Source organism: Crinia signifera, chromosome 2 (genome assembly GCF_055691185.1).
Source record: "Crinia signifera chromosome 2, ASM5569118v1, whole genome shotgun sequence".
NCBI lineage: Eukaryota > Metazoa > Chordata > Amphibia > Anura > Myobatrachidae > Crinia > Crinia signifera.
The window spans coordinates 230868650-230896371 of NC_139218.1; the positions used below are offsets into that span (position 1 = coordinate 230868650).

Sequence of the window (27722 nt, forward strand, 5' to 3'; positions counted from 1 at the left end):
GAAAATACTCTGTTCCTGGTTTTCCCTGGTAATGTATCATACCTCCCAACTGTCACGATTTTAGAGGGACAGTCCCGATTTTCGGGTCCTGTCCCTCTGTCCCACCCGCGGCAGGCATTGTCCCGCTGCGGGGGGTGGCAGTTTGGAGACCCCCATGCGCACAGCGTCTATTCTCGTATGAAAATGAGGTCGCGGCTAATTAGCATAAGCCGTGCCCTCATTTGCATACGCCCCGCCCCCTTTTCGGGCAGGTTAAAAGTTGGGAGGTATGATGTATGATTGCCATCACCTGTGGTGAGCTAGATAATTGATAAGAAAGGTGTTTCACCACAGGTGGTGGCAATCATACAGTACCAGGGAAGTCCAGGAACAGACCATTTTCTCCCGCATGGAGAGGGTCAGGTAGGCAAGTATGCATTAATTTCATCTTTGTTTTACATTTAGGATTTTGCTATGTTAGAAGATAAATAAAAAATACAAATATTTGAATATTAGACAAACGTAAAAAAAGACATAAATAAAAACGAGCAAACCTTAAGCAAGTTTATACCAAGAAGGCGAAAGGTTGCAAACTCTCATATATAATATTTATACTATAGTCACAGCTTAGTTGCCAGCTTAATAGAAATGTGTTCACATATTCTTCTGTTATAGCAGCTGGTATTTAGCAAGAATCACATTGCAAATGAATACTGCTTCCTTTCATTGAGAAACAATTTACTCACTAAAAGCAACTCTGAAGCAATAAAGTAAAGCCTTCCAGTAGGTGAAAAAGAGCGCTATTCAGCAAGCAAATTTCCACTTAAATATTGGGCCTGATTCAGAGTGGATCGATGATCAGTGAATTTGCAAATTGAGCGATAATTAAAAACATCTCGCATGCGCAAGCCCAAATAGCGCCAAAAAATGTGTATGGATTGTAAACACAATGTGGCCAGAGGTGGACTGACAGGAAGCAGTTTCAGAAAAAATGCGGGCATGACCAGGTTTTTTAAGGGGAGGTTGTGACATCTGCCGGCCTCAATCAGCCTGTCGCAAGGTGCTCATACATGGTGCCTTTTTCCAGTGCAATGCGATGCGTGCTGCCGCGCACAGCACACAAAGTCTGTGCAACCTGTGCTTTTAAGGTGCCCAAACACGGTGCGTTTTTGCTATGCAATGCAATGCATGCTCCCGCAAGCATCTTATCGTACAGTTCAAAAATTATGTGCTGTACATACTTTTTGAACTAGCTTCGGATCGCATTGCACGCAAATCGCATGCGATGCAATAATCGCACAGTGTATGGGCACCTTTAGTACTAGATTGCATTGTATCTAGCACAAAAAGCATGCTGCTGTAGCACATTGTATGCTTTTTTGTACTAGATACAATGCAATCTAGTACTACCGTGTTTCCCCGATAATAAGACACTGTCTTTTTTTTTTTTTCCTCTCAAAAAAGACCATAGGTCTTATTTTCGGGGGAGGGCTTATTTTAATAGACCCCACATTCTTGATGGCCCCAAACCTTTCCACATGCCCCCACATTCTTGATGGCCCCAAACCTTTCCACATGCCCCAACATTCTTGATGGCCCCAAACCTTTCCACATGCCCCCACATTCTTGATGGCCCCAAACCTCTGTTTGCTTACCGAGACAGCCAGAACTGTATTGATGGCCCCTGTGTGCTGTCGGCGCTGTGTGCTGTACAGGCTGTACTGTTCAGCAGCCGCGTGATGTGCGCGGCGTGATGTGCGCGGCGTGACATCACGCCGCGCCTACCGCAATGCATCCCTGGGAATGGGAGCCGCGGTATTATCGTACAGGTACAGGAGAGTTGAGCGGGGCTGAGCGGGGCTGAGCAGGGCTACATTTTAATAACATTAATAAAATCTATGGGAAAATTCATAGGCCTTATTTTCGGGGGAGGGCTTATTTTGGACAAATGTTTCAAATCTGGGGTAGGGCTTATTATCGGGGTAGGTCTAATTATCTGGGAAACACGGTAAAAGAACAGAGTTCATCACACTGTGTATGGGCACCCTAAGTCGCAATGCCCCTGATTCAGCATGGATCACAAACGCAAAATGCTCAAAACATAGTTGCCTACCCTCCTGCATTCTGCAGGAGACTCCTTGACATAGCAGCAATCTCCCTCTCTTCCTCATTAGTTTAGCAATCTCCCTCATTTCATCTAGCCCACATTACACTGTTACATCATAGTTACCTCCCCTCCTGCATTCTGCAGGAGACTCCCTGACATAGCAGCAATCTCCCTCTCTCCCTTATTAGTCTAGCAATCTCCCTCATGTCACCTAGCCCACATTACACTGTTACATCATAGTTACCTCCCCTCCTGTATTCTGCAGGAGACTCCCTGACATAGCAGCAATCTCCCTCTCTTCCTCATTAGTTTAGCAATCTCCCTCATTTCATCTAGCCCACATTACACTGTTACATTTTAGGGAAAAAGGGAATGAGAGATAGATACATTTACATTAAATCATCAGCACCATTTCCCAACACTTTACCAAGTATAGTACTGTATCTCTTACTAACTGCTTTGGGGCTCATCTACATTTAGATATAAGTCATTTTAAAAGATTCCTCTCAGATGTAGCAGTACACACCCACAATTCTAGATGCCACAATATTCTTTTCACAATCTCTCCATATATGGAACTAGACACGCCCTTTGGGTGGAACATGACCCACCCCCTCAATGGGGTGCTTTGCTAAATTCTATTACCAACTGTAATCTATGAAACTAGTTTTCAAAAGTAGGCAAGTATGGCTCAAAACCATGCTGCACTGCAGGTGGGTACAGAGAGAGTTAATGCAATAGTGCACTGTAGGAACTAAGCAATTGCTCTCTATAAAATAAAATTAAACTCCTCGGGGACAGGCATGCCCATTCTGCACATGTCCCACCCAAAAAAAAATTGGTGTCAATGTTGCCCTCAAATTATTTGGGACAGTATCAGCACTGTTGCTGAATAAAACCCTAAAGCCTTTCCACATTCTGTAACCAGCAATGGCTAGTTACAGCAGAATAAAGTAATGTTAAGTATAATAACTAGAATTAATACCCATTTACTTCATGTAAGTCATTTTTTAGTATAAAATGCAGCATCCTCTAAATAAAATACATAACTGTTAATTGGCATCATTTAGGTCACAGTTAAGAGCCAATCAATCATCTCAATATACTGATGATGCTGACAATCACTATTACATTTTCCTTATTCGTTGTTAACAAGTTTAAGTGCTGTAATCATTTCACTGTTGACATGAAATACTTTTCCGAGGTAATAAAGAAATCATAATTAATACATTTACAGCAAATAAATTATTTTTATTACAAAGACTATTTTCTCATATTGATGCTGCAGGGGCTTTCTGTCTGTAAGTAGATGTATAGAGATGTACAGTGTATATAGATGTACAGTGTATATGTGTACAGAATGATGTACTGTAAGTAGGAGTATAGAGAATGACTAGTGTATATGTCTATAGATGTAAGAAGGTATATAGAGATGTACAGAGTATATAGTCAGGGCATAAAGTAGTCATGCAGAGGTGGGGGAACTCATTTCTCTATGCCACCTAATTACACCCCCTCCCCTCCACCCATTAGCCAGAGACAGGGCCAGTGGTAGGTTTTTTCGCATTCCCCTGCAAACTAGAATGCTGTTCTGTGAGAATTACTGTGCAGGGCCAATGTGGAGGGTAAAATGTTCCACCTCACCATTAGAGGTGGTGGAAGTCAGTTCCACCCCGTTCCCCCTCACTTTAATCCCTGTATATAGTACAGTGTATATGTATGCAGATGTGTGTGGGTGTATAGAGATGTACAGTTTATATATACACTGTATATCTCTATACACCTACTTACTATATATATATATATATATATATATATATATACAGTAAGTAGGTGTATAGAGATATACAGTGTATATGTACTGTATAGAGATTAAAACAGATTACATAGTGAAATCTACAATTTTGCAGGAATCAATTCTACTTACAATAACAATGATGGAAAGTCCTTCGTTTACCACCCAGTTGCTCATCGCTGTAGAATGACGGACCACAACTAATTCACAGGACTGCTCTGAAAGTATAGACTAGCACAGATGCAGTGAGATAGATATATGAGGAAGTGAAAACCGACACTGTATTTACCAAGAAGCTGTTTCCCTTTTTTCATACATGACTTGTATCTGTGATTGGAGAAGTTCAACACATTAACAACAGAATTAAAATAAATATTCATATGAGCCACTGCACCCTGTCAGTCTAATGACTGTATAATCATCATGGATTTTTGGTACTGTTAACTCACAAATATTACTGGCATGTTATACTTATACCTTAACCCTTTGAATGCCAACATCTCTGTGAGAGATGTTCAAAATATCCGCTAAAACGGCAAGTGTCTCTCACATTTGTTATATAAATTAAAATAAAAAAACATTATGTAAAAAATGTCCTATACAAGGTAAACATTAAGGGGGAAATTTACTAATATGAATTCGTAAAAAATAGGTGTGTTCGTAGGCAGAAATACACCTATTTTTTACACATTTGTATTTTCGGGATTTACTATCCCAAAAATACAGCAATTCATATTCCTAAAGATGGAACATTCGTATTTGTATTTACAAATACGAATGTCTACACCATCGATAGGATACGACAGGAATCACCATTCAAAATAATGGTGGTTCCTGATTTACTAAGCAGCCGTATTGATAATACGGCTGCTAATTGGTGTAAAACAGTCACGAAAATACGGCAGGAAAATACACCTCGATTTTCCTGTCGTATTTGGCTTTAACCTGCACGGCCAATAGAAATCATTCTGAGAAGAGGCGGCAGAGATGTTTCATGTTTGGCACCTCTTCTCAGTATGATTTCTATTGGCCGCCTAGTGGCCAATCAGGAGCCAAGAAAGTCGGCTCCTGATTGGCCAGAGATCATTCTGAGTAGAGGCGCAGAGGAGGAAACATCTCTGCGCCTCTCAGTCCGCAGCGGAGAGATGCCGGAGTGGAGTCGCCGGCAGCTTGAAGAAAATGGAAGAAAACCTGGACTACGTCGGATCAAGAATGAAGAGCTTCCATGGAGGACCTGGGTGAGTTGGATTTCCTTCCACAGGTCCACCATGGATTTCTTCGGACCCCGGACCGGACGCCGACGCCGACATGAAAATCGACATGCTGAAGAATGACGACATGGATCCGGAACCAGGACAAGGCACCGGATCAAGACCCTGGGACCTACCTACGGGATCAAGATAGGTAAGTCTCAGTATGTGTGTAATGTATGTATTAAAGTTTTATTTTTCATATGTGTCAGTGTGTATTTATTTAACTATTTTTTTTTACTGTGGAACTACAAGACCCAGCAGGCCCTTTAATGCCCCGCAGGCTGGGACTTGTGGTTTTTCAAGTCCCAGCTTGCGGGGGAGGCTTGCTGGGACTCCTAGTTCCACAGTTTAAAACAATCGTTTTTTCATCTTTTTTTACACCAGTATCAGCTCGATGCCCACCGCCCAGGGGCATCGAGGACAGCACCAGGCTTCAGCCTGGTCAGGTAAGTCCTGGAGGGGGGACCCCTTTATTGGGGGGGGGTCCCCACTCCCCTAGGGCCCCTGGCCAGGCTGACTGGTCGGTAGGGTTAATGCTTTGGCCGGGGGGACTTGTATAAAAAGTCTCCCCCCGGCTGTAGCATTACCCTGCTGGCTGGTTTGGCCTGGGGCTGGTTCTTAAAATACGGGGGACCCCTAGTCATTTTGTCCCACGTATTTTGGGAACCAGCCCCGGACCTGGAGCCTGGGGCTGGTTGTTAAAAATCGGGGAACCCCTATTTGACGGGTTCCCTGATTTTTAATTACCGGCCCCGGCTCTGTCAGCCTGTTGCTGGTTACAGCTCTGGGGGGGACCCCATGCTGATTTGTTTATTTATTTTTCCATTTTTTTTACACTTTGCAGCCTGCATGGATCTGACTGATCCGTGCAGACTGCCTCTACTAATTGGTATTAGCGGCCATATATACGGCCAGCTAATATGAATGACTACGACATCGGAGGGTTACAAAGCAGTCGTATATGACTGCTTTGTAAACCCCCCTCCGGAACACGACTTTGCATATGACTGAAACCGTCGTATGCAGTCGTAGGAAAAATACTAATACGAAAAACTAGGTTTTTCATATTAGTAAATTTCCCTCTACAGGTCATTATAATGAATAAAAATGTTTGCTTGGCAATTTTCACACCTATTTTGACAAATTCACTTGGCACTCAAAGGGTTAAATCAACACATTGCTCACAGTTAGATTGAAATCTTTGGTTCCTCATGTCATCATGCAGGGTTTGTGTACAAGATCAATTAGACAAAACAATGGAGATTATTTACATACTGTAGCAATGACTATTGAAATCCACTGCATTTCTGCATTTTTACCCACATTTTAAAAGTTTGTTTTACCATTACACACTTTTCTCTTTTGCTTGGAGTGCTTGGACATGCTGGAAAGTACCTATTTTTGTAAGTGACCGCTTAATAAACTTGTATAACACCACTGTCAAACATGAGTGTGTAAGTATGATGTGCTGGGGCTCTTTTAATGGAACTCTAGTCAGTAAATTACACAGTTTGACTGGCAACCTGAACATAGGCGTGCGCACATTGAGTGTTAAGGGTGCACAGGCACCCCCTAATGCTGTGCCCCCACCCCCACACTTATTGCTGCTAGTAATACCAGCAATACCTTTTACCAAAGACTTTTGCTTTTTAGACCTGTATTCCATTAAAACAAGCGCCCATCAATCAATTATGTGTGTTTTGCATTATTAATTGTATTACACCATTATCATATCACTACATACCTGTGTCACCCAGATATGATATTGACTTTATTTGCATGTACTGTTACACATAGTAATTAGAAGATTAAAACTGAAACAGGCAGGATATAATGGTGTGGCTGAGAGTCGTTTTATATTGTAGTGAGTACACGCCTGATTGGCAGTGTTAGACAGACCCAATAGTGGTGTTAGACATGCCCAATAGGTGGTGCTAGGCACACCGCTCTGACAGTGCACCCCCTAATAAAATGTGCTGTGCACACCTATGAACCTGAACCAAAAAGGGCTATCATACTTACCTGCATACTCTACCAAAAAGGTTGGGAGACTACCAAAATGTGGGTAGTGCTCTTGGCTTCCAGGAAAAGCATGATAGCACCTCTATGTAAATTGGGTGTGCTTTCTAAGCCCCCCCCCCCCCTTCCAGGAAAAGCGGACAAGTCTCACAGGCAGGCGACAGCACTACTCTTGCATCCGCCACATAAGGTAACCTTTCCCTCAGCATTGGTCCACAAGTGGGCGGTCCTATGACATGATCCATGCTGAATTGCATAATCATGGCCCAGCTCTTATCTTGCTGTGGAGATGTGCTCTGGTGCTGGGACAGTTTGCTCCCAGCACCGAGGGAGCAGCAGCAGGGGGAGAGGGAGCTCTGTCCCCATCGGGACACAGCTGCAACCAGCTCTTGCATCAAGTGGCTGATACCAGAGCTGGCTGTGGTGCAGCGATGTGTGTCTGGGGCTGGGACCATCCTTTGGTTCCCAGTGCCAGACTGTAAGTGGCGGATAGCGACACACATGCAGCGGATTGTGTGGCACTTTGAATTTGGTACCATTCTGGGGCCAATAAGGACAACTGTCAGTGTCATTTTGAAGTTGCCACCATTCGTGAGCCAATCACAACTTGCGAATTGGTGGCCAATAGGAAATGTCTGAAGTGAGCCAATCAGAGCTTGCAGTGTTTTACCTGGCCCCGCCCCCAGCTTCTGGCATAAAACACCACCAGGAAGGAGAAGCCAGAATCAGACTCCCTTCCTTCTGGGAGTGCAAGGTTGAGTTTTGATGCGTGTGCGCGAGTACTGATTGTTGATAATTCAGGCTCCAAGGCTAAGGGTGCCGAGGATCACTTTTACTTAAACCCAAAGTTCTGATTTGGAGACATGTCAAGGGATGGTGGTGCATCCGTCTGCATCCTGGAAGTATGGTAATCACCTCATCTCCTTCCTCCTAGGTAATCGTGTCTGGGTCCAGTCGGGTTACTAGGACCAATGGTTTATGTCATGGTCTGAAGGTGAGAGGGTGCAGCATCAGGCTAGTGATCAAGCTACCCCTGCATGGCAGCAGCAAACACAACCCAAACATCCCTCTCACATTGCAATGCCGATAATATTGTCATTGTGTAGTGAGGACCCCTTTATACCATATAACATTAAGATTAAAGGAAGATTTGTTTAATTTTTCTCTTAGTGCTCACAACTGTACAGTTTGATTATTATGTACATTAGTTTATTAGTGTAATATAAGGTGCTTCTTCTATTATTACTACCAGTGGTGATTCTTACCTCTGTGGAGGAGTGGGGCTGCCGTGATGTTGCCCCCCCCACCACTGCCTCACCTACTGGTCCCTGCCGCCAGTGTCTGCTGGTCCCCATTGCCCGTCCCAACTTTGTTGCGGCCGCGAGGGTGTACTTTACTTCGGTACTGCGCATATGCTGGCCCCCAGCCTGTATGCACTGGCCCCCAGCCTCTATTCGCTGCACAGAACCCACAGCTGCCCATAGAGGCCTCCCGGAGGGAGGGAACACCTTCCAATGGGACTGCCTTGGGTTACTGGTAGGTCGGACTTCCAATAGGAAGTCACTGCCAGTCACAGTGAAGGCAGTGCAGCCTCACAGACTGCATATGGCTTTACACAGTGGCAGATTTTGCCTGCTGCCCATAGGTAAAAACCACAGCTGATTACTACCTACTCTGTCCACATCCAATGTCCACCAATAATTTGGCATTAATATCTCATGTAAGTTCAAAACTTTTTTTAAGTGCATTTGCACTTAGAAGCTCACACAGTACTGTAGCTAGCCTGCTTTCACAATGGAATCATTTGTGCAACTCTAGGTGTCATGTTTATACACTCAGGAGCAACTTTATAGAAATAAGAACACAATGTTAAAAGTATCATAGATTTTGGTACTGACATAAATGCTTATTGGTTCTGACTCTGCTGTTTCATGCGGTGCTCAGTACTATTTCTAAGCACCTCCACCCCCAAGGTGTTTGCTCTTTTCCATAGGGGCAGGCATGAGACTTCATCTGGGATTTTCCAGGACTTTAAGCTTGTTACCATGTGACTACTGACATCACCAGTGGTACCAACTTCAAATCACTAAGGCCATTTAAACCCTACTCTAACAAATGCTTGGTGTGCCAGCACCTTTTTGTTGGACTTCATAAGCACTCTGGGCGAGATTTATTGTGTTGACCATTTTTCCTAAAATGCGATTTAAACTCAAATCGCCATATATCGCCATTTTTTTAATTCACATTTTTTCCCAGAAATCGCGTATTGAATGGCTGGCGCAAAGCCACCTGAAAAGTGCGATAGATGGCGATAGACGGTGATAAGGTGCGAATTGAGTCGATGTAATACGCCATTAAAGTGCGATTTCTGGGTTAGGTCATGTGCGTATTAGCGGCCAACCGGAATGCGATTTACACCAATACACCTGAACAGCCCATACAACATGCTAACCTATTGGCCCACCTTAGTCCCTTGCAATACGCATCACACCCCCTATATAAGGGGGCGCAGACGCCATTTTACCCTTTGAAAGGGAGTAAAGCGTTTGAGATGGAGAGGAGAGGAGCAGTGATAAGGTGCAGAGGAGGCAGAGGGACAGCCAGCTTGGGCCCAAATACCCCAACCACTGGGAGAGGTAGGGGAGTGAGAGGCAGCACTGACAGAGGCAGGACAGGGAGAGCCAGCATGCTGCCAGGAAGAGCTGCGCCAGGGAGAGGCCACATGGTGGAAGCTGAGCAGGTGGCTATGAGGAGGAAGCAGGCACAAGCCAGGTGTCCTCACAGGAGGAACAGAGTGCCAGGCACACAGAGGAGGAGCTGCAAGAGGGGGATTTCTCTGAGGTGGACTGGCCTGTGCAGGAGGCAGATGAAGCTGACTTGGAGGTGCTGGGGGAAGAACCAGGACAGGAGGAGGAGGAGGAGGAGGAGGAGGAAGAGGGTGAGGCTGAAAATGTGGAGGAGGATGATGCAGCTCGTACAGCTAGTGGGAGGAAAGTCAGGTTCTCTTATGAGGAGAATATGGCCCTGGTGCGTGCACTCTTGCCCCTGTATGACCGCCTACTTGGTCCTCACCATCACCGCACAAGTGTGGCAAGGAAGAAGGGGATGTGGGACAGTATCACCTCCACGGTAAATGCAGTTAGCACACACAAGAGGAGTGTGCGCAACGTCAAAAAGCGATACAATGACATCAAGCGCCTCCTCAAAGCCAAGCTTGCCCTGGAGAAGAAAGAGGCCTGTCGCACAGGAGGTGGCCCTAGGCAGGAGGTCCGCTTTAAGGCCTATGAGAGGCTGCTACGCCGAATCATCCCACTGGAGGTGCTTCCCGGCATCCACATTGCCGACACAGACAGGCCCCCCACTCCACCGCAAACTGGTAAGTGTCCACACATGTCAACTACACATTTTGCTATGTAATGTGTGCATGCAATTATGGTGCTATGCTTTATGTGTCCAAAAGATTGCTGTGTGTGGAACTACATATCCCAGCAAAATCACATTTTGCTACCTTGCATTGCTAAATAATGGACTGTGCATTTTGCTGGGTTATGTAGTTCCACAGATCCAATTATTGTGTGCTGTCCTAATCACTGTAGGCCTGCAGTGTACTTGATTGTTAATCCATATCATTCCTCTGGGTAGTTGGAAAAGCACTTTACAGTCACTGTTACATGTGTAATCTGCTGGTCTTTCCTGTTATTTGTAGTGGATTCAAAATATCCTTCACAGTCATAATACTGCAATAACCACTTCAGTTCAAACTCTTCACATTCCTTATGTAATCATATCAGAGTAAGAAAGTTTGATTTAGGTAAAGTTTTTATCTGCATGTCTGAAAAAGTGCCAGTTAGGTGCAAATGATCATATTGGAAAATGTCTTCTTCTTTCAAACAGCTCCAGCTCTGGAGTCCCAGCCTGCTGTTGACCAACATCAGCCACATCTGATTGTTCACACTGTCCAGTGTCACCTTCTGTGTCGTCAGGTAAGTATATTTTAGCGCTGTGGTGACTTGATTTCTTTCCTTCCTCCCAGGTATTCACACGTAAGTATGGTATAACAGGTTTTTATTTGCAGTAGACAACAATTATGTATACCATAGCATTCAACTTGACAATAAGGATGGCACACATTTGCCCATTACAGTAATAATTACAATACAATTCAATATTTTATTTCAACCGGAACATGAATCCCATGACAGGAACCGGATCCTCCTTTCTGCTTGTCGACTTGCTATTTCAACAACCTTACCTTACTGTCTATCATACATTGAAATAAACATACAATCAGAACTTCACACTGTTAAGTATATAACACCGTCAATAGATATATATAACTTCTACGTTGTCTAAATGTTATTATTGCGCAATAATATTGCCTAGGTATATATATATTTCCTTTCTAACCAGCTATTCTATTTTCGCTTTTAGGCTACCGATATAACTTCTAATTGCTCCCTACTATCAGGTAAGCATGAGTACAATATAACCTTATTATATGTAAATATTCTGACCTATACGTAACTGTCCCTGAATGTCTATTTCTCAGTTCCTATTTGAGTCCGGCGGTAGTTTTCACTGTGCACAGGCTTTGATATGTAAACCGATAGCAATGTACTGCAGTATGAGCGAAAAGATGCTAGCTAGCCTTAGTAAATCCTCGGTCTGTCCCTTCCTCCTAAGATGCTGCGAAGGGTATATTCCTGGGGCGTCCCCTGACCTTTGGGTCGGGTTTAGCCCAATTACACCTGAACTTAAGTAGAGATGGTATTATTCCTGACGGGTATACTCCTCTGAATAGTTGGTTACTAGCACCGCAAGGGCGTCCCCTGGCATACGCCAGGTTTAGCCCTGGTGAATAATTCCCTTAGTAGAGGGATGGCTGATCCTGAATATGGGAGTTAAGGGCGGTCTCCTCTCTGGATGGCTCTCTATCTTCCTCTGGCGGACCCTGTATAACTGTAGTGCGGTTGGGATGCTTTTCCACTAACACGGGCCCAAGCTCGATCAATTGCTGCGCCACTTAGGAGGGAGAACTCCTAATTAAATCTGGTCTCTTATATTGTTGCCTCCCTGCGACTTACAGGTTAATACATATGTGTCCTGCCTTCTGTGGGCTTGTCGCTAGATGGCGCTGTCTCTAGCCCAATGGATTAGTTAGGGGCCGGGACTCACCGCAATGGCTGACACCTCCTCCGACACCTCTCCGGCCTGTCAGCTCGCTGCTGCGTCACTCCGGACCGGCCCTCCGAGGATGACGTCGGCTATGGAAGATGCCGCGGCTGTCGCTGCACTCCGCTCCCTGCTGCCGGTCACGACTCTGGAGTTCGCCGCCTCTCTCTGTCGTGGGACCAGACGCCGCAGATGCACACGGCACACTCCAGCGAGCTGCAGGACCCAGTGGACGAAACTTCTGGGACTCTCCGGAGTATCTCTCCGGTAAGTATCTACTTTTGTCCCGGCAGTCGCATCAACCTGCGTCCTCTCTCTGTCTCCCGTCGCTACGCACTAAATCTCCTGCGCCAGAACTCTCCAACCGCCGCCTCCTAAACTGCTTGTCCCGCGCCTCTAACCACCGGTGACTCCTCGCGCTCCACACCTTTATTAACATCCGACCATAACAGTACAGTCTGTGCTGCGCGTGGAGCAGCAATGCCATATTAAATGTCTATGCCTGAACTGAGACCAGCACGGGCAGATCATCAAAGTACATATCACATCAAGATTATAACTACATGTATATACAAAACTATAGTTACAAAGCACTCTCCAGGGCTATCACATTCTTCCCTTCTGAATATTTGCATGTCCGCATGCACCTGGACAACCGCAGCTGTCGATTTATTTTCAAATGAAGTCCATTTAATCACGGTACCTAGCTGGTACCACCCCTTGCGTACTTCGTTGAGAACGTCTCAATTCGGGCGAAGTCGCTTCTGTCACCAAAGGTAGCTGAAGTTCAATTGAGGTCGTAGATTCTCTTTCAGTATCTTGAGAAACATCATCACTATGACTGTTACCTCGATAGCTAACACTATCCGACCCTAGTGGCTGAGCCGGTATGGCCATTGGCCAGAAAAGCATCATCATATGCTCAAACGATCTCCACGGAGAGCTATCGAACTCGGACATAGTTGAGTTAGGTTCATCCACCGTAGGTGTCATATCGCGTGGTGCTAATGGTTCGAAGAATTTCTTCAGTTGACTACGGTGCACCATCCACGACCCATCAATGCCGTCTTTTGCAATTTGGTAAGTATCCACTTCAGGAAATGGGATATCTACGATTTTATACAATTCCGCTTCCCAAAACGGCTCCAGTTTGGTTTGTCGGCGATTCCGCCTCTTCCATACCAGATCTCCGATCCGCAGAGGACTAGCTTGAGCATTTTTATTGTACTGATCAGTTTGTTTTTGCTGAGCCTTGCTCATATTGTCCCTTACAGCGCGATAGGCCACCGACAATCTTTCCTTGTGCTCCTGTACCCAGGGCCGTGGGCAATCTTCCCCCACCAACTCCTCCTGAGGAAACTCCATTTGTAAATCTGCCGGCAAGGCTCCCTCGCGTCCAAACATGAGGAAGAAGGGGGTATAGCCAGTAGAACTATGTGTGGTGTTGTTATACACGTACGCTAATTCAGGTAACATTCTCGGCCAACCGTTCCTTTCAGACCCAGGTACTGCTCGTAACATTCGAATCAACGTCTGATTAGCCCGTTCACATAGTCCATTGCATTGCGGATGGTAAGTAGTAGTCCGTAACTTCCTGCACTTGTACAGTGCGCAGAGCTCTTGAAACAAACACGACTCAAATGCAGGTCCCTGATCGGTGAGGATACCCTCCGGAAACCCATAGGGCCGGGCAAACGATTTCCACAAGGTGTCAGCTGTCACGCGGGCCGTAACATCTTTCACGGGAGCTACCACCATGAACTTTGAAAAATGGTCCATTATCATAAGAGCATACTGATGCCCCGAACTGCTCAGCTCCAATTTCACATGGTCTACAGTGACTAGTTCCAACGGCCTCTTCGTGACAATGGAATGTAGGGGAGCTTTTTGTAGAGCACTGGGTGGGTTCTTCATGGCACAATTACCACACCGCAAACACCATGCCTCTACATCCTCCTTCATGCCCACCCAATAGAAGCGTCTCCTCAATAATGCCTCAGTCCGTTGTACCCCAAAGTGCCCGGACCGGTCGTGATAAGCCTGTAGAAGGCCATGATGTTGACCCCGGGGAATCAAAATCTGCGTGATCGCATTGTGAGTCTGAGGATGAGTACCACATCGGACAAGTAAACCTTTCTGTATTCGGAGCTTCTGTCTTTGTCTAAGCAACTTGACCAGCTCAGGTTCGGCCTGCTCCCGCTCTTCTTTGCATAGAATTTTATCTGCCACTAGTATTTCTTTCAAACGAGCGAGAACGGAGCTCTCGGATTGTATCCGTTTCCACTTCTCTACGGGCTCCCGCTCAACCAGTTGTTGTGCAATTTGTCTCACTGGTGGAGTCAGGTCGGACTTCTCCTGAGTCTTAGTGAACACGGCTTGAAATGCCGGCATTTCCACTTCTTCCCACTCATCAGCAACATCCTCTACAATTGGGAGATCCGGTCGACGGGACAGAGCATCAGCATTAATGTTGGTCTTCCCGCTTCTATATTTAATGGTGAATTCGAAATTGGACAGTCTGGATGCCCACCTTTGCTCGATGGCACCCAACTGAGCGGTGTTGAGATGGGATAACGGGTTGTTGTCCGTGTAAGCCACAAAGGCATGGCCCAGCAGGTAATCTTTAAATCGTTCAGTAATCGCCCAGACGAGCGCCAGAAATTCTAATTTGAAGGCGCTATAATTAGAATCATTGCGCTCAGACTTCCTTAGACTCCGGCTGGCATATGCTATAACCCGCTCCGTACCACCCTGTCGTTGGGAAAGGATTGCCCCCAACCCTTGATAACTGGCATCTGTATATAGGAGAAACGGATAGTCATAATCAGGATATGCCAGAATGGGGGCCTCCAGGAGTAGTTGTTTCAACGTGTCAAACGCCTGTTGTTGACGGACCGTCCACACAATGGCCACCGTTTTCCGCGAGTTCGTCTTGGTCACCCCTCGCAAAGTTTCATGTAAAGGGGCTGCGATCTTGGCAAAGTCTTTTATGAAGCGGCGGTAATAGCCTACAAAACCCAGAAACTTTCGCACATCTGTGACAGTAGTGGGTGCTGGCCATTCTTGCACCGCGGAGGTTTTCTCGGAGTCTGGTAATACTCCCTCCGGTCCCACAATATGTCCTAAATATTTGACTTTGGTCTTGAGTAGATGACACTTTGAAGGTTTTACTTTAAGACCATAACTGGCCAGTCTCTGAAACACCTCATTCAGGTGTCCTAAGTGTTCGGAGTAAGTACGGGAATAGACAATTATATCATCCAAGTATAACAACACGATGTGGAAATTTTTATCCCCCAAGCAGTGTTCCATCACCCGTTGGAAGGTGGCTGGGGCGTTGGTCAGGCCAAACGGCATTCTTTCCCATTCGTATAACCCCATCGGTGTGGTAAAAGCCGTTTTCTCTTGATCTAGGGGATCCACTTCGACCTGCCAGTAACCACTGGTGAGGTCTAATGTCGAAAAGTAGGTAGCTTGTCGCAAGGCAGTAAGGGACTCTTCTATTCGGGGAAGTGGATACGCATCACGGTGAGTCACCTGGTTCAAACGCCTGTAATCAACGCAGAAGCGAAGAGTTCCGTCTTTCTTCTTCACCAGTACGATAGGTGATGCCCACGGGCTGTAACTTTTCCTCACGACCCCGGCAGCCTCCATTTCCTCCAGCATGTCTCTCACAGGTTGGTATAGACTGGGTGCTAGAGGTCGGTATCTCTGCTTGATGGGATGAGCCGTTCCGGTGTCGATTCTGTGTTGAATCTGAGATACCCGACCTATGTCTAGTGATGTCTGACTAAACGTCTCCGCGTTTCGTTGAACTACCTGAAGCACTCCTGCTTTCAATTCGTCGGGCGTATCGTCTTCGCCGATTTTGATGGCTCTCCACCATTCTGCTTCCTCCCGTTTGGTGGCTTCCACTCTTGCCATAGAGTTTACCGAGTCCAATTCATTGACATCGCAAGCTTCGCTCATGATGGGGACCCAGACCAGTGTGGCGATGGCTTGGTTTCGGTATATCGTGATGGGGTAATCATTCGGATTCAGAACTCGTACCGGTACTCGCCCGTTCTGGACGGTAACTAGTGTCCGGGCAATCATTACATCGGCTCGTACTCGCTGGGGATAGGGTTCCACCAGAGCATCATACGGTTTTCCAAGAACCCCACACTTGGTTTTTCCCCAAATGATTATCTCAGAATTTGGTTTCACTTCTACGGGCTTGCGATCCATAACTTTCACTTTACTAATACAGCCCGGCTGATGCATGAGCTGTTGGTGTCCCTGGATCACCTTGATGGTTCGACAAAGGGCATTTTGCACAGCTAACGACTGTTCTCCCCCTTCCAACTGTAATGCCGTAATCAGTTCATTCGGGCAGTAACGCAGCACATTCATGCCTACTATAACTGCAGGAACCAAGGGATCATTAACACTGGTAATTAAACAGCCCTGCTTCTCCATCCTCGCTTGCCCTACTTGTAAGTCCATTTCGCAGTATCCCACACAGATAATGTCTTGCCCATTGCTAGCGAGCAACTTCAACCAGGAAGGCGGAGTGGACAAGGTGCCTTTGGAACTCCAGTATCTTTGAAACAACCCTTGTTGAATGGTAGTCACCGGGGAGCCGGTATCTAATAAAGCAGGTATTTGCTGACCCTCGATTTGAATATTAATCACGGGGCACTGTCCTAAGTACTGCGGTGACCACTCATCAGGGGATGGACCTTGCTGACTCAGTTCCCCCGAGGATCGGTCTCCGTCCTCGGGGGTCGCGGGTTTAACGCCTCCTCACTCCGGCAGAGCCTCTCCACATGTCCGCACTGTCCACACCTACGACAGATGGGTCGCCCCTGAGGGTCAAAGCGATCCGTGGGTCGACGCCCTCTTCCGGCCGAATTTTCGCGCCACTCGCTCCGTCCGGACCGATAATTTGGACGCCGGTAGTCTTCCCGGGAGGGCGAGAAACTCCGTTGTGCTAATTTTTGTAAGTCTCTTTTAATTTGGTTCACACTCGTGGTTAAATCATCTACCTGCCCCTTTAGTGTATGAGTCGGTTCCGCCGATGACGACTGTACACTTTGAGTGAGGGCGGGTCTCATCTTCATCTCCTCTCCCAATAATAGTCCCTCTCTGTCCAGACTATATTCTTCCTGGCTCCCGGCCCCTTCCACAAAAGTCACTTCTTTCGGTTTGCTTCGGCCCATCACCTTGATCGCCGTTTCCTTAAACTCTGCAAAGGTTTTGGGCCCGTTTTGTAGCTTTAACATCTTTAACTGAATTTTTATGTTATCATTGTTTGCTCCCTCAATGAACTGAGTTATTAGTGTCTCGTCATCTTCCGGCCTTCCTTCCACATGACCCTCCCCATTAATATCTTTCAGGGCTTCTTGCAAACCGAGTGCAAAGTCTCTCAATGTTTCTCCCGTCCGTTCTGGTAAGGTACTAGTATCAAAGATGATCGCTAATTTCTGAAATATTTGATCGGCCGTTTGTTTTTGTCTAGGTGGCCAAGACGCCACTTCTCTCGCCGCTGCTCCCTTTAGCTGTCCTGTCAATATTTCAATTTGTTGTTCATCCCCTGGTCGATATAGTTTGAACATAGAACGAATTTTCTTCTGGAACGCCTTGAATACACTTCCGTCTCCATCCTTCTCTTCTCCGGAGTACATCGGCAGCCATGGCGCCCCAAAGTAGTAGGGTAAAGTGATCGTATTCGTGCCCGAATTGTTGGGCTCTGTTTGCATACTAGACGATACTCCATTTCCCTGGTCTCCCAGTACGTCATCCTGTTCCTCCGCTGACATCGTTCTATATTGTCCTTATCCTGTTTCGTGAGACGCCAAATGTCACCTTCTGTGTCGTCAGGTAAGTATATTTTAGCGCTGTGGTGACTTGATTTCTTTCCTTCCTCCCAGGTATTCACACGTAAGTATGGTATAACAGGTTTTTATTTGCAGTAGACAACAATTATGTATACCATAGCATTCAACTTGACAATAAGGATGGCACACATTTGCCCATTACAGTAATAATTACAATACAATTCAATATTTTATTTCAACCGGAACATGAATCCCATGACAGGAACCGGATCCTCCTTTCTGCTTGTCGACTTGCTATTTCAACAACCTTACCTTACTGTCTATCATACATTGAAATAAACATACAATCAGAACTTCACACTGTTAAGTATATAACACCGTCAATAGATATATATAACTTCTACGTTGTCTAAATGTTATTATTGCGCAATAATATTGCCTAGGTATATATATATTTCCTTTCTAACCAGCTATTCTATTTTCGCTTTTAGGCTACCGATATAACTTCTAATTGCTCCCTACTATCAGGTAAGCATGAGTACAATATAACCTTATTATATGTAAATATTCTGACCTATACGTAACTGTCCCTGAATGTCTATTTCTCAGTTCCTATTTGAGTCCGGCGGTAGTTTTCACTGTGCACAGGCTTTGATATGTAAACCGATAGCAATGTACTGCAGTATGAGCGAAAAGATGCTAGCTAGCCTTAGTAAATCCTCGGTCTGTCCCTTCCTCCTAAGATGCTGCGAAGGGTATATTCCTGGGGCGTCCCCTGACCTTTGGGTCGGGTTTAGCCCAATTACACCTGAACTTAAGTAGAGATGGTATTATTCCTGACGGGTATACTCCTCTGAATAGTTGGTTACTAGCACCGCAAGGGCGTCCCCTGGCATACGCCGGGTTTAGCCCTGGTGAATAATTCCCTTAGTAGAGGGATGGCTGATCCTGAATATGGGAGTTAAGGGCGGTCTCCTCTCTGGATGGCTCTCTATCTTCCTCTGGCGGACCCTGTATAACTGTAGTGCGGTTGGGATGCTTTTCCACTAACACGGGCCCAAGCTCGATCAATTGCTGCGCCACTTAGGAGGGAGAACTCCTAATTAAATCTGGTCTCTTATATTGTTGCCTCCCTGCGACTTACAGGTTAATACATATGTGTCCTGCCTTCTGTGGGCTTGTCGCTAGATGGCGCTGTCTCTAGCCCAATGGATTAGTTAGGGGCCGGGACTCACCGCAATGGCTGACACCTCCTCCGACACCTCTCCGGCCTGTCAGCTCACTGCTGCGTCACTCCGGACCGGCCCTCCGAGGATGACGTCGGCTATGGAAGATGCCGCGGCTGTCGCTGCACTCCGCTCCCTGCTGCCGGTCACGACTCTGGAGTTCGCCGCCTCTCTCTGTCGTGGGACCAGACGCCGCAGATGCACACGGCACACTCCAGCGAGCTGCAGGACCCAGTGGACGAAACTTCTGGGACTCTCCGGAGTATCTCTCCGGTAAGTATCTACTTTTGTCCCGGCAGTCGCATCAACCTGCGTCCTCTCTCTGTCTCCCGTCGCTACGCACTAAATCTCCTGCGCCAGAGCTCTCCAACCGCCGCCTCCTAAACTGCTTGTCCCGCGCCTCTAACCACCGGGGACTCCTCGCGCTCCACACCTTTATTAACATCCGACCATAACAGTACAGTCTGTGCTGCGCGTGGAGCAGCAATGCCATATTAAATGTCTATGCCTGAACTGAGACCAGCACGGGCAGATCATCAAAGTACATATCACATCAAGATTATAACTACATGTATATACAAAACTATAGTTACAAAGCACTCTCCAGGGCTATCACACCAGTCTGCAGGTGAGAAATCATAGTGTTACACAAACACATTGCACATTTCACACATGCCTGTCCCCACCACAGCAGCCTGTGCCAATGCATAATGCATGAGCAACACCTAACCATTCCAACTAAGGTAACATGACCCGCCATACACCAATCTGCATAGAATACTTACCACTCTTTTCTCATGTGTAGGTCACAACCAATGCCTGAACCTACAGATCCCATGCAAAATATGGACGACATGAGTGAAATCATCCTGGAGACGGTGCCATTGTTCGAACCTGCACAAAACCAAGCACACCCAGTCAATGAGGCCCCCTATACGCAGTCACATAGTCAGCAGCCCCCAATCATTGCAGCCACCAACACCCCCACTAGTGCGGAGGAGTTGGCGCAATCCATCCATCTTTTTAAGGGCAAACAACTAGCTTTTATGGAGGTGCAGACCACCCAACTAGAAAACGTGAAGGGGTATGTGCGTAACATAGCTCTGCAAATTAGACGAATTTCTCAAAGTGTGCGGGCTAATGTAGGGACACACATTCGTCTTGTCTCCACATTAGACACACGCTTAGCAGAAATTGGCCAAGCCATTCAGGGTCAAACTACTAATTTTAGAGGTCTAAATGCCAATATGGTTGAACAGACCCAAGCTATTAATGGGCAAACAACTGCGTTGATGTCCCTACAAACGCAAATCAGCCTCAGTGCAACTACTTTGTTAGGTCAGCACCAAACCACATCTACCCAAAGCAGTAGTGTATCCTCCACACCCATGAGTGGGTCCGCCACTACTCCCCCACGGCGTAGTGTCCGTACTAGGGGTGGTGGTGCCACTAGTGGTAAGGGTGCTAATACCCGGGCTGTATTTAAACATGAATAATGTTCTTTGCATTTACATGTGTATGATGTTCGTACTTTTTTACCTTCACTCATGCAGTGATTGTTCCTGGAAATTTTTTATATGCTATGGCCTATGGCTAAATTATTTGCATCCAGCAAACTTGTTGTCATTCTTTACAAATGATTACCCACACTGTTCTATTATGTATTGTCAACTAGTCACATTTAAGCAGACACGGGACTTTGGGTTGTGTGTCATGGAATTTTAAGGAAATAGTCACATTTGAAGGGGATAAGCATTGGGAATTGCATACTGTATGTAGGCGCCACTTGTTTTGCAACATTTCAACCACCTGAGATCAATGATCCATGTCACCTCCATCCATTAAGCCTATGTTAATTTGTATTAGCCAACATTTGTACACACAGAAAACTACAGTACTTACTTGACATTGGTATAGGTGGTATCATGTTGCCAGGCATAAAGTATGCTGTGGTGGGGTAGCTTGCAGGTGTTGCCCATTATTGTTGGTCTGCCTCTGGGCAATTAACATGGACAGGGAAAAATGTAATGTTACCAATGTATGTGTGTTACAGGTTCCCCATTACTAATCATTGTACACACACAAATTACCTGTGAAATGCTGCCGGATCATCCGTGTATGAACCACATCCCCCTACGTGTACTTCGCACTGCAACATCAGTAGTTTGAGCTTCCTGCACGACTGCTGCAGGGGCCACATCTACATAATTTGGTTGACCCAAAGCTATGTTATGCAGCATGCAGCAAGCCTGGACAACCAAAACCACTTTGGCAGGGTGGTATAGCAGTGTACCTGCTGACCTGTCCAAACACCGAAATCGGCTTTTCAGCACCCCAAAGGTGCGTTCCACTACATTTCGGGTAGCAATATGTGCAGCATTGTAGCGGTGCTGTGCAGGGCTTTGTGGGTTCCGCAGAGGTGTCATGAGCCACGAATGACACCCATATTCTGAGTCACCTAACATGTAAAGGGATTTGTGTGGTCACTTATCATGTGGGTAATTGGTACATAATAGTAGCAGCCTATACTATATTGTTTAGGCTGGTCTAAAGAATTACAACAGAAATGACTCTTGATTAGAAGGTTACACACATGGATGTTAAAGGTAAAGACATAGGTAAGCAAACAGCATGTAAACAGTGGTAAGTGACTTACCAAGTAGCCAGCCCTCTGGCATGGTGTTGTTGTGGAAACGGTCCCAGAGAGCTGAGTGCCGCAGGATATAGGCATCATGGCAGTTCCCGGGGTAGCCTGCAACCACACTGAGAATTCTGAGGTTGGCATCGCAGACCACCTGCACATTGAGGGAATGTCTGCCCCTGCGATTCACATAGACATGCTCCCTCACGTGCGGGGCCCGAATCCCAATGTGGGTGCAGTCTATGGCTCCCAGCACATTTGGAAATGCTGAGAGCCGATAGAATGCCACCTTCAGGTCCTGCCACTCGGACTCACAACGTGGGAATGTGATATATGTGCGCCACAGCTTCTTTAATGCATTTAACACTTGAGAAAAATGTTTAGAGAAAGTGGCTTGTGGCACCCCCAAGGCCCATGAGCTCACAGACTGAGTGGAGCCTGTGGCAAACAAGTGGAGGGCGCACATTAATTTCTGCAGCCCAGACACTGCATAGTTGGCCCCCCCACAAGGGTCAAAATCATCTCTCACCTGCTCATATAAGTTCAACAGGTTCTGTCGGTTCAACCTAAACATGTCCACCACCTGTTGATCAGAGAGGGAGTCCAGGTACACCCTAGCACGGTACCGACGAGAAGCACGGAGTGGTCGGGGTACCTGGATCTGCTGGGCAGCAGCATCCCTCCTGCGTAGCTCCTCCAAACGCCCCAGCTCACACACTAGCACCTCCAGTGCACTCTGCAAAATGTCTAGCACCTCCAGTCCACTCTGCAAAATGTCCATCTCAAACAGCCTCACAGGTGTCCATAATCATGTGGAAGTATATGTAGGGGAGTTAGTAAGTGCTATGTGGGTCACCTGTGAGATATTTAACCGTTTCTACGCTCAAACGCTGGCTATTTTTTGCAAATCGCCACCCTGTACTTGGTCTATTTTTTGGGGGGGCAAAAATCGCATTTTGCTGCCGATTTCCAAATGCGGCAGACATTAAATGAGCGATTTGTATCTTTTTCAATGGAAAAACATCTGGATGCGATGTTGTAAATCGCCACTTCAGAAAGTGCGAATTAGCGGCAAAAAGTGCGATTTATGCCGCAAATCGGCACCCATTAAGTAGTCGATTTGGGGGGGAAAAAAAACGGCCGTATTTGCGATATAAATCGCCAAAAACCCAACATCGATCTCTAATAAATGTCACCCTCTGTGTTTCTATTAATTCGAAGTTAAAAGGTTATTTAGCAGTGCCAGTCAACATCTTAACACTTTTGTGTATTTGTTTCATGTGAGGGAATATGTTGAACATGCCAGCATTCAGAATGTCAACACCAGAAGTATAACATTCACAATACTGACAGAATGTCAATGTTGTCATACTGTCAACAGAAAATTATAGGGTTAAAGTTAGGTTTAAGGTTAGTTGAAAAGTCTGTTAAGAATGGAATTGTTGACATTCTGGTGAGTTTGACATTATGTCAGGGCAGTGTCCATGTTCATTTTGGTAGTGACTTTTGATAGCCTAATTACTATGGGAAATTCAACACCTGAGGTACTATACTAAATAATGATGAACCCTTTTAGTCTGACCATTTGTTCTGGGATGATAAGCAAATGAAAATTCCCAATATATTCCAAAATGACGTTTTGAATTGTGCTGTAGGCTGAGACTACATTAGATGGAGAATCATGCAATCTAAATTACAGTAGGTTGTACAATCAATGAAACCAACTGTTTGTCACTGGGAAGATCTGGTAAGGATATAAAATGAACCAGATTACAGAATCTGCCTTCAACAATCGATATGGAAATGATGCCTTTAGACAACTGCATCCCAAAAATAAAATCTATTGAAATTTGAGACCATGGTTCTGCATTATGGGTAATATTGCATTGGAGAATTCTAAGCATGGGTTCTGAGGCTTTTACTTTGAGCATGTATCTGACTATAACAAATTATTTAGTATCTGAATCATGAGATGGTTACCTCACAGCACAAGGCAACATCTTCACCCAATGACCCTTATTCTGATCTGATCGCAGTACAAATTTGTTTGCAAAACCATGTGCACTGCGGGTGGGACAGATGTAACATGTGCAGAGAGAGTTAAATTTGGGTGGCGTGTGTTAAAAATGAAATCTAAAGTGCAGTGTAAAAATAATGCAACCAGTATTTACCCTGCACAGAAACAAAATAACTCACCCAAATCTAACTCTCTCTGCACATGTTACATCTGCCCCACCTGCAGTGCACATGGTTTTGCCCATTTTCCGAACAAATTTGTACTGCGATCAGATCTGTATAAAGGCCAATGTTTTTTCTAAAGGAGCCTGTCTCTAAACGTACTGTACTGTACAGCAAATCAATAAATCATGAGAATTATTATTTCTGCTGGGATACTAGTGTAGATGTGCAATGGGACGGATAATAAAATTTCCTTTGACACTGACCTGCATGTAATACTTGAAGAAAAACAGCACCTGCTGAGCTTCTTAGCAGTTTCCAAGAACATTATATTTTTTGTAGTCCATAAACACTGATACCATCCAACCAACATCACTATTCTTAAAAGGCCTATTAGACATCAAGTAATTCCCTGTTCCCTGTATCATAGTTCATGCTCAGCTCCCCAAAGACATATTACAGTAAAGCAGAGCGCCCTTATCATTTAACAAGCCAGGTAGATGTAAGGAGCACATGCGTGAGATGGTTTATTGGTGAGCTCACGCTTAGTACACAAGGGCCGGTGGAGGGTGCATATTTTTGCACACCCCAGTTAGTAATACAATGTGTATACCTGACACTAAATAGCTGGACCACTCAAATCCTTAACTCTAAAAGCTGCACACCACAAAGGGGCAGGTCAGCCAGTTATTTATTGTGCTGAGCAGGGCTTTGCCTACTTTTATAACAGGCAAAGCCCCGCGATCTGGGGAAAGACAGTGCAAGCACTGGCTTACCCAGCCGGTGATACCGACACACGGGCCCACACATCGGCATCGCTGCAGGGCATACACACGGAGCGTTTCATGCTCCTTTTCTAAGCGATCTAATCAGATCGCTTAGAAAAGGGTCTGAAATAGCCCTGTGTGTATGCCCCTTAAGATGGAGATGAGATAGAGAGATAGGGTATCATAGGGAGAGAGAGGGAGAGCACGAGAGAAGGATTTCTATAAGTGGGAGGGAGTAAGAGAGAAAATGAGAGAGAAGCAAGAGAGAGAGAGAGGATGAGAGTGTGTCAGGGTGAGAGTTTTATGGAGAGACAAAGAGAGAGGGAGCGAGACATTGTCAGGGAGAGAGATAGTGTCAGGGGGAGAGAGCTAAAGGAAGAGAGTATGTAAGGGAGAGAGGCAGATAGACAGTGTCAGGAAGAGATGGAGTGACAGTGTCAGAGAGAGGGATAGGGTGAGAGAGACCATGTCAGGGAGAGACAGAGAGAGAGGAGGCAGGGCAGAGGTGATTACCAGCCGAGGGACACTGCAACCCGTGGAAGGAACAGTGTGGTAGCTGCTAACCATTAAAAATAAACAAGGGAATCATAATGAATGCTATAATTTGTCATAGCCTGTGATAGCCTCCACCAGGAGAGGGGGCCTTAATAGATAAGCATAAGCCCTAAATCGTATAGAAATGTCTCACTTTCCATGGATGTTGGGCTTTACATTATATATACTGTATATTTGATACACTGAGAGCCTAATAAATATAGCTAATTATTAAGAATACATTAACGTTGCAGAGCACATAAGCCCAAACCACAAATCATCCATTAGGTAGGGTTAAGAAAAGTTTAATTGCTAAATGACAAACTGTTGTAATTATTTTGTAAACTTCCTTTTTCAGGAAGTAGATAATAAGATACTTTGACACAGAGTTCCTTAACATTGCAATATCAGTTAAGTCATCCTTCACTTCTCCTATACACAGTGCAATAATCATGTTGCAATCCTGTGGGTTCCTTGGAACATGATTAAAACATTTTAACGCTTTTAGCTCCTAGTTTTCCAAGTTTAAGACGCAGACTCCCTAGATGGCAATGTTTAAGCTGTTTGTCCATTGGTGTTCTTGTGTATAGGTCATCCAGCTACTAGAGACCATTCAGATGCCTAGTCTATGTGGAGCCATCTTTCTCCAAAAGATCATGACAAGCAATATACAATATATTATAGCTCAGTGAGAACCTACTCCGGTAAATAGTGTATTTCTGTGGTTAGCTAAACACTCCATCCCCCATCACAGCTCCTCCCAGCTGGCTCTGCATTGGGAGCGGTTCCCACAGCATCCCCACCTCATGCACGGGCTCTGTGTGTCCAGCATGTAGAAGTAAAGATGTGCAGGTGTTATGTTCAGTGCTTCAGTGAGGAACAGTCAGGTGACTGCGTGGCTAACAAATTGGGGGCACTGTGTCCATATTGGGGGACAGGGGTAAAGAGACCATTTTTTAAGAGGGGGCCCCCTAAAACTTAGTTGCCCCCACAAGCCTTATCGGGCCCTGGTAATGCTTTTCACTAGGAAAACACAGCAGGTTATAAGGATCTAGGTCAGATACACCGCAAAGCAAACAGCAATTTGAAACAAATTAATTATGAAATTAATCAGAGCAACAAGTTAACAAATGACAAGCAAATAAACACATGTAGAGGACACAATGTGGAAAACATTGTAGAAAATAATATTGGGCTCTCCTTGAAGATTTAAATAAGGTAAACAATTTTTTGAGTAAGGCAAGCACTATGTTATAGGAAAACAGGATGTGGCATAGTTACTATTTCAGTTAAGCTGCCCATACACGCTGCGATGCGGGCTGTCCCGATGTGTGCTATGAGGTGCGAGCTCCCGCGGCACCTCATCGCACAGTACAAAAAGTATGTGCTTGCACATACTTTTTGTACTTAGGTTTCATCACATTGCATCGCATTGCATGCACAACGCATGCACAGGCAATGCAATGCAATGCGATCCGTGCTAGTACAGCACGGAAAGCACGCCCTCATAGCAGCGTGTATGGGCTGCTTTAGGATTTCCACTTTTTTATTTTGAGATTCCAGGAAAGCAGGTGTGAACCTATTTACAGTAAAGCCCCGTACACACAGGGGAGATATATTGCTCAGTTGTAGTGACACAACCCCCCCCCCCCCCCCCTGTATTTCTGCTACCAGACCCGGCTCAATAAGCCGGGGCTGGTTATTGTTGGATGGGACAATAACATCCGGCTATATCTGCTGTCCGCCCCCAAACGTGAGTCACGGCCGGATTTCCATGCGCACGCCCACCATTTTCATGGGAACGCCCATGAAACGCGGGGCGTACACATATGGTAATGAGCCCAAACAGCCCTTCGCGCCCCTCTCCAACAACTGCTCGGATGGTTACGTACGATCATTTTCTGCACGGAATTCAGGCCGCGTTCGGACGTGTGAGGCGTTCGCACATGCACAGAAGCGCCTCTGCACATGCGCACAAACAAAACACTGAGGGGTAGATTTATTAATATTACTTTAGCGTTCCTTAAGGGCGCAGGTTCGCTTCACCACTTTATCGTGGTGAAGAGAACCTGCCTTTCGCCCGTATTTATTATTGGGTGGCCGCACGTTATGGGAGTGCGTTATCCCCTCCTGCCGGGGATACGCTCCCTCCCATAACGAATGACGCGTTGGCGTCCGGCGGCGTCTTCTGCGCATGCGCCGGATACCTTGGTCTCGCGTTGGTACCCGGCG

The 27722-nt window shown here is 45.8% G+C and overlaps 1 protein-coding gene across 1 annotated transcript in view; it reads right to left on the bottom strand.

Moving 5' to 3' along the window:
* Positions 1-20174, bottom strand: part of CYBB (cytochrome b-245 beta chain) — a 69003-nt gene extending 48829 nt beyond the window's left edge. Inside the window, exons 1-2 of the mRNA XM_083173992.1 lie at positions 20156-20174; positions 4014-4112 (exon numbers count right to left, since the gene is read on the bottom strand). Coding sequence (XP_083030118.1) covers positions 4014-4058 — 45 coding nt within the window. The 5' untranslated portion in view covers positions 4059-4112; positions 20156-20174. The remainder of the gene's footprint in view (positions 1-4013; positions 4113-20155) is intronic.
* Positions 20175-27722: the final 7548 nt, after the last annotated feature.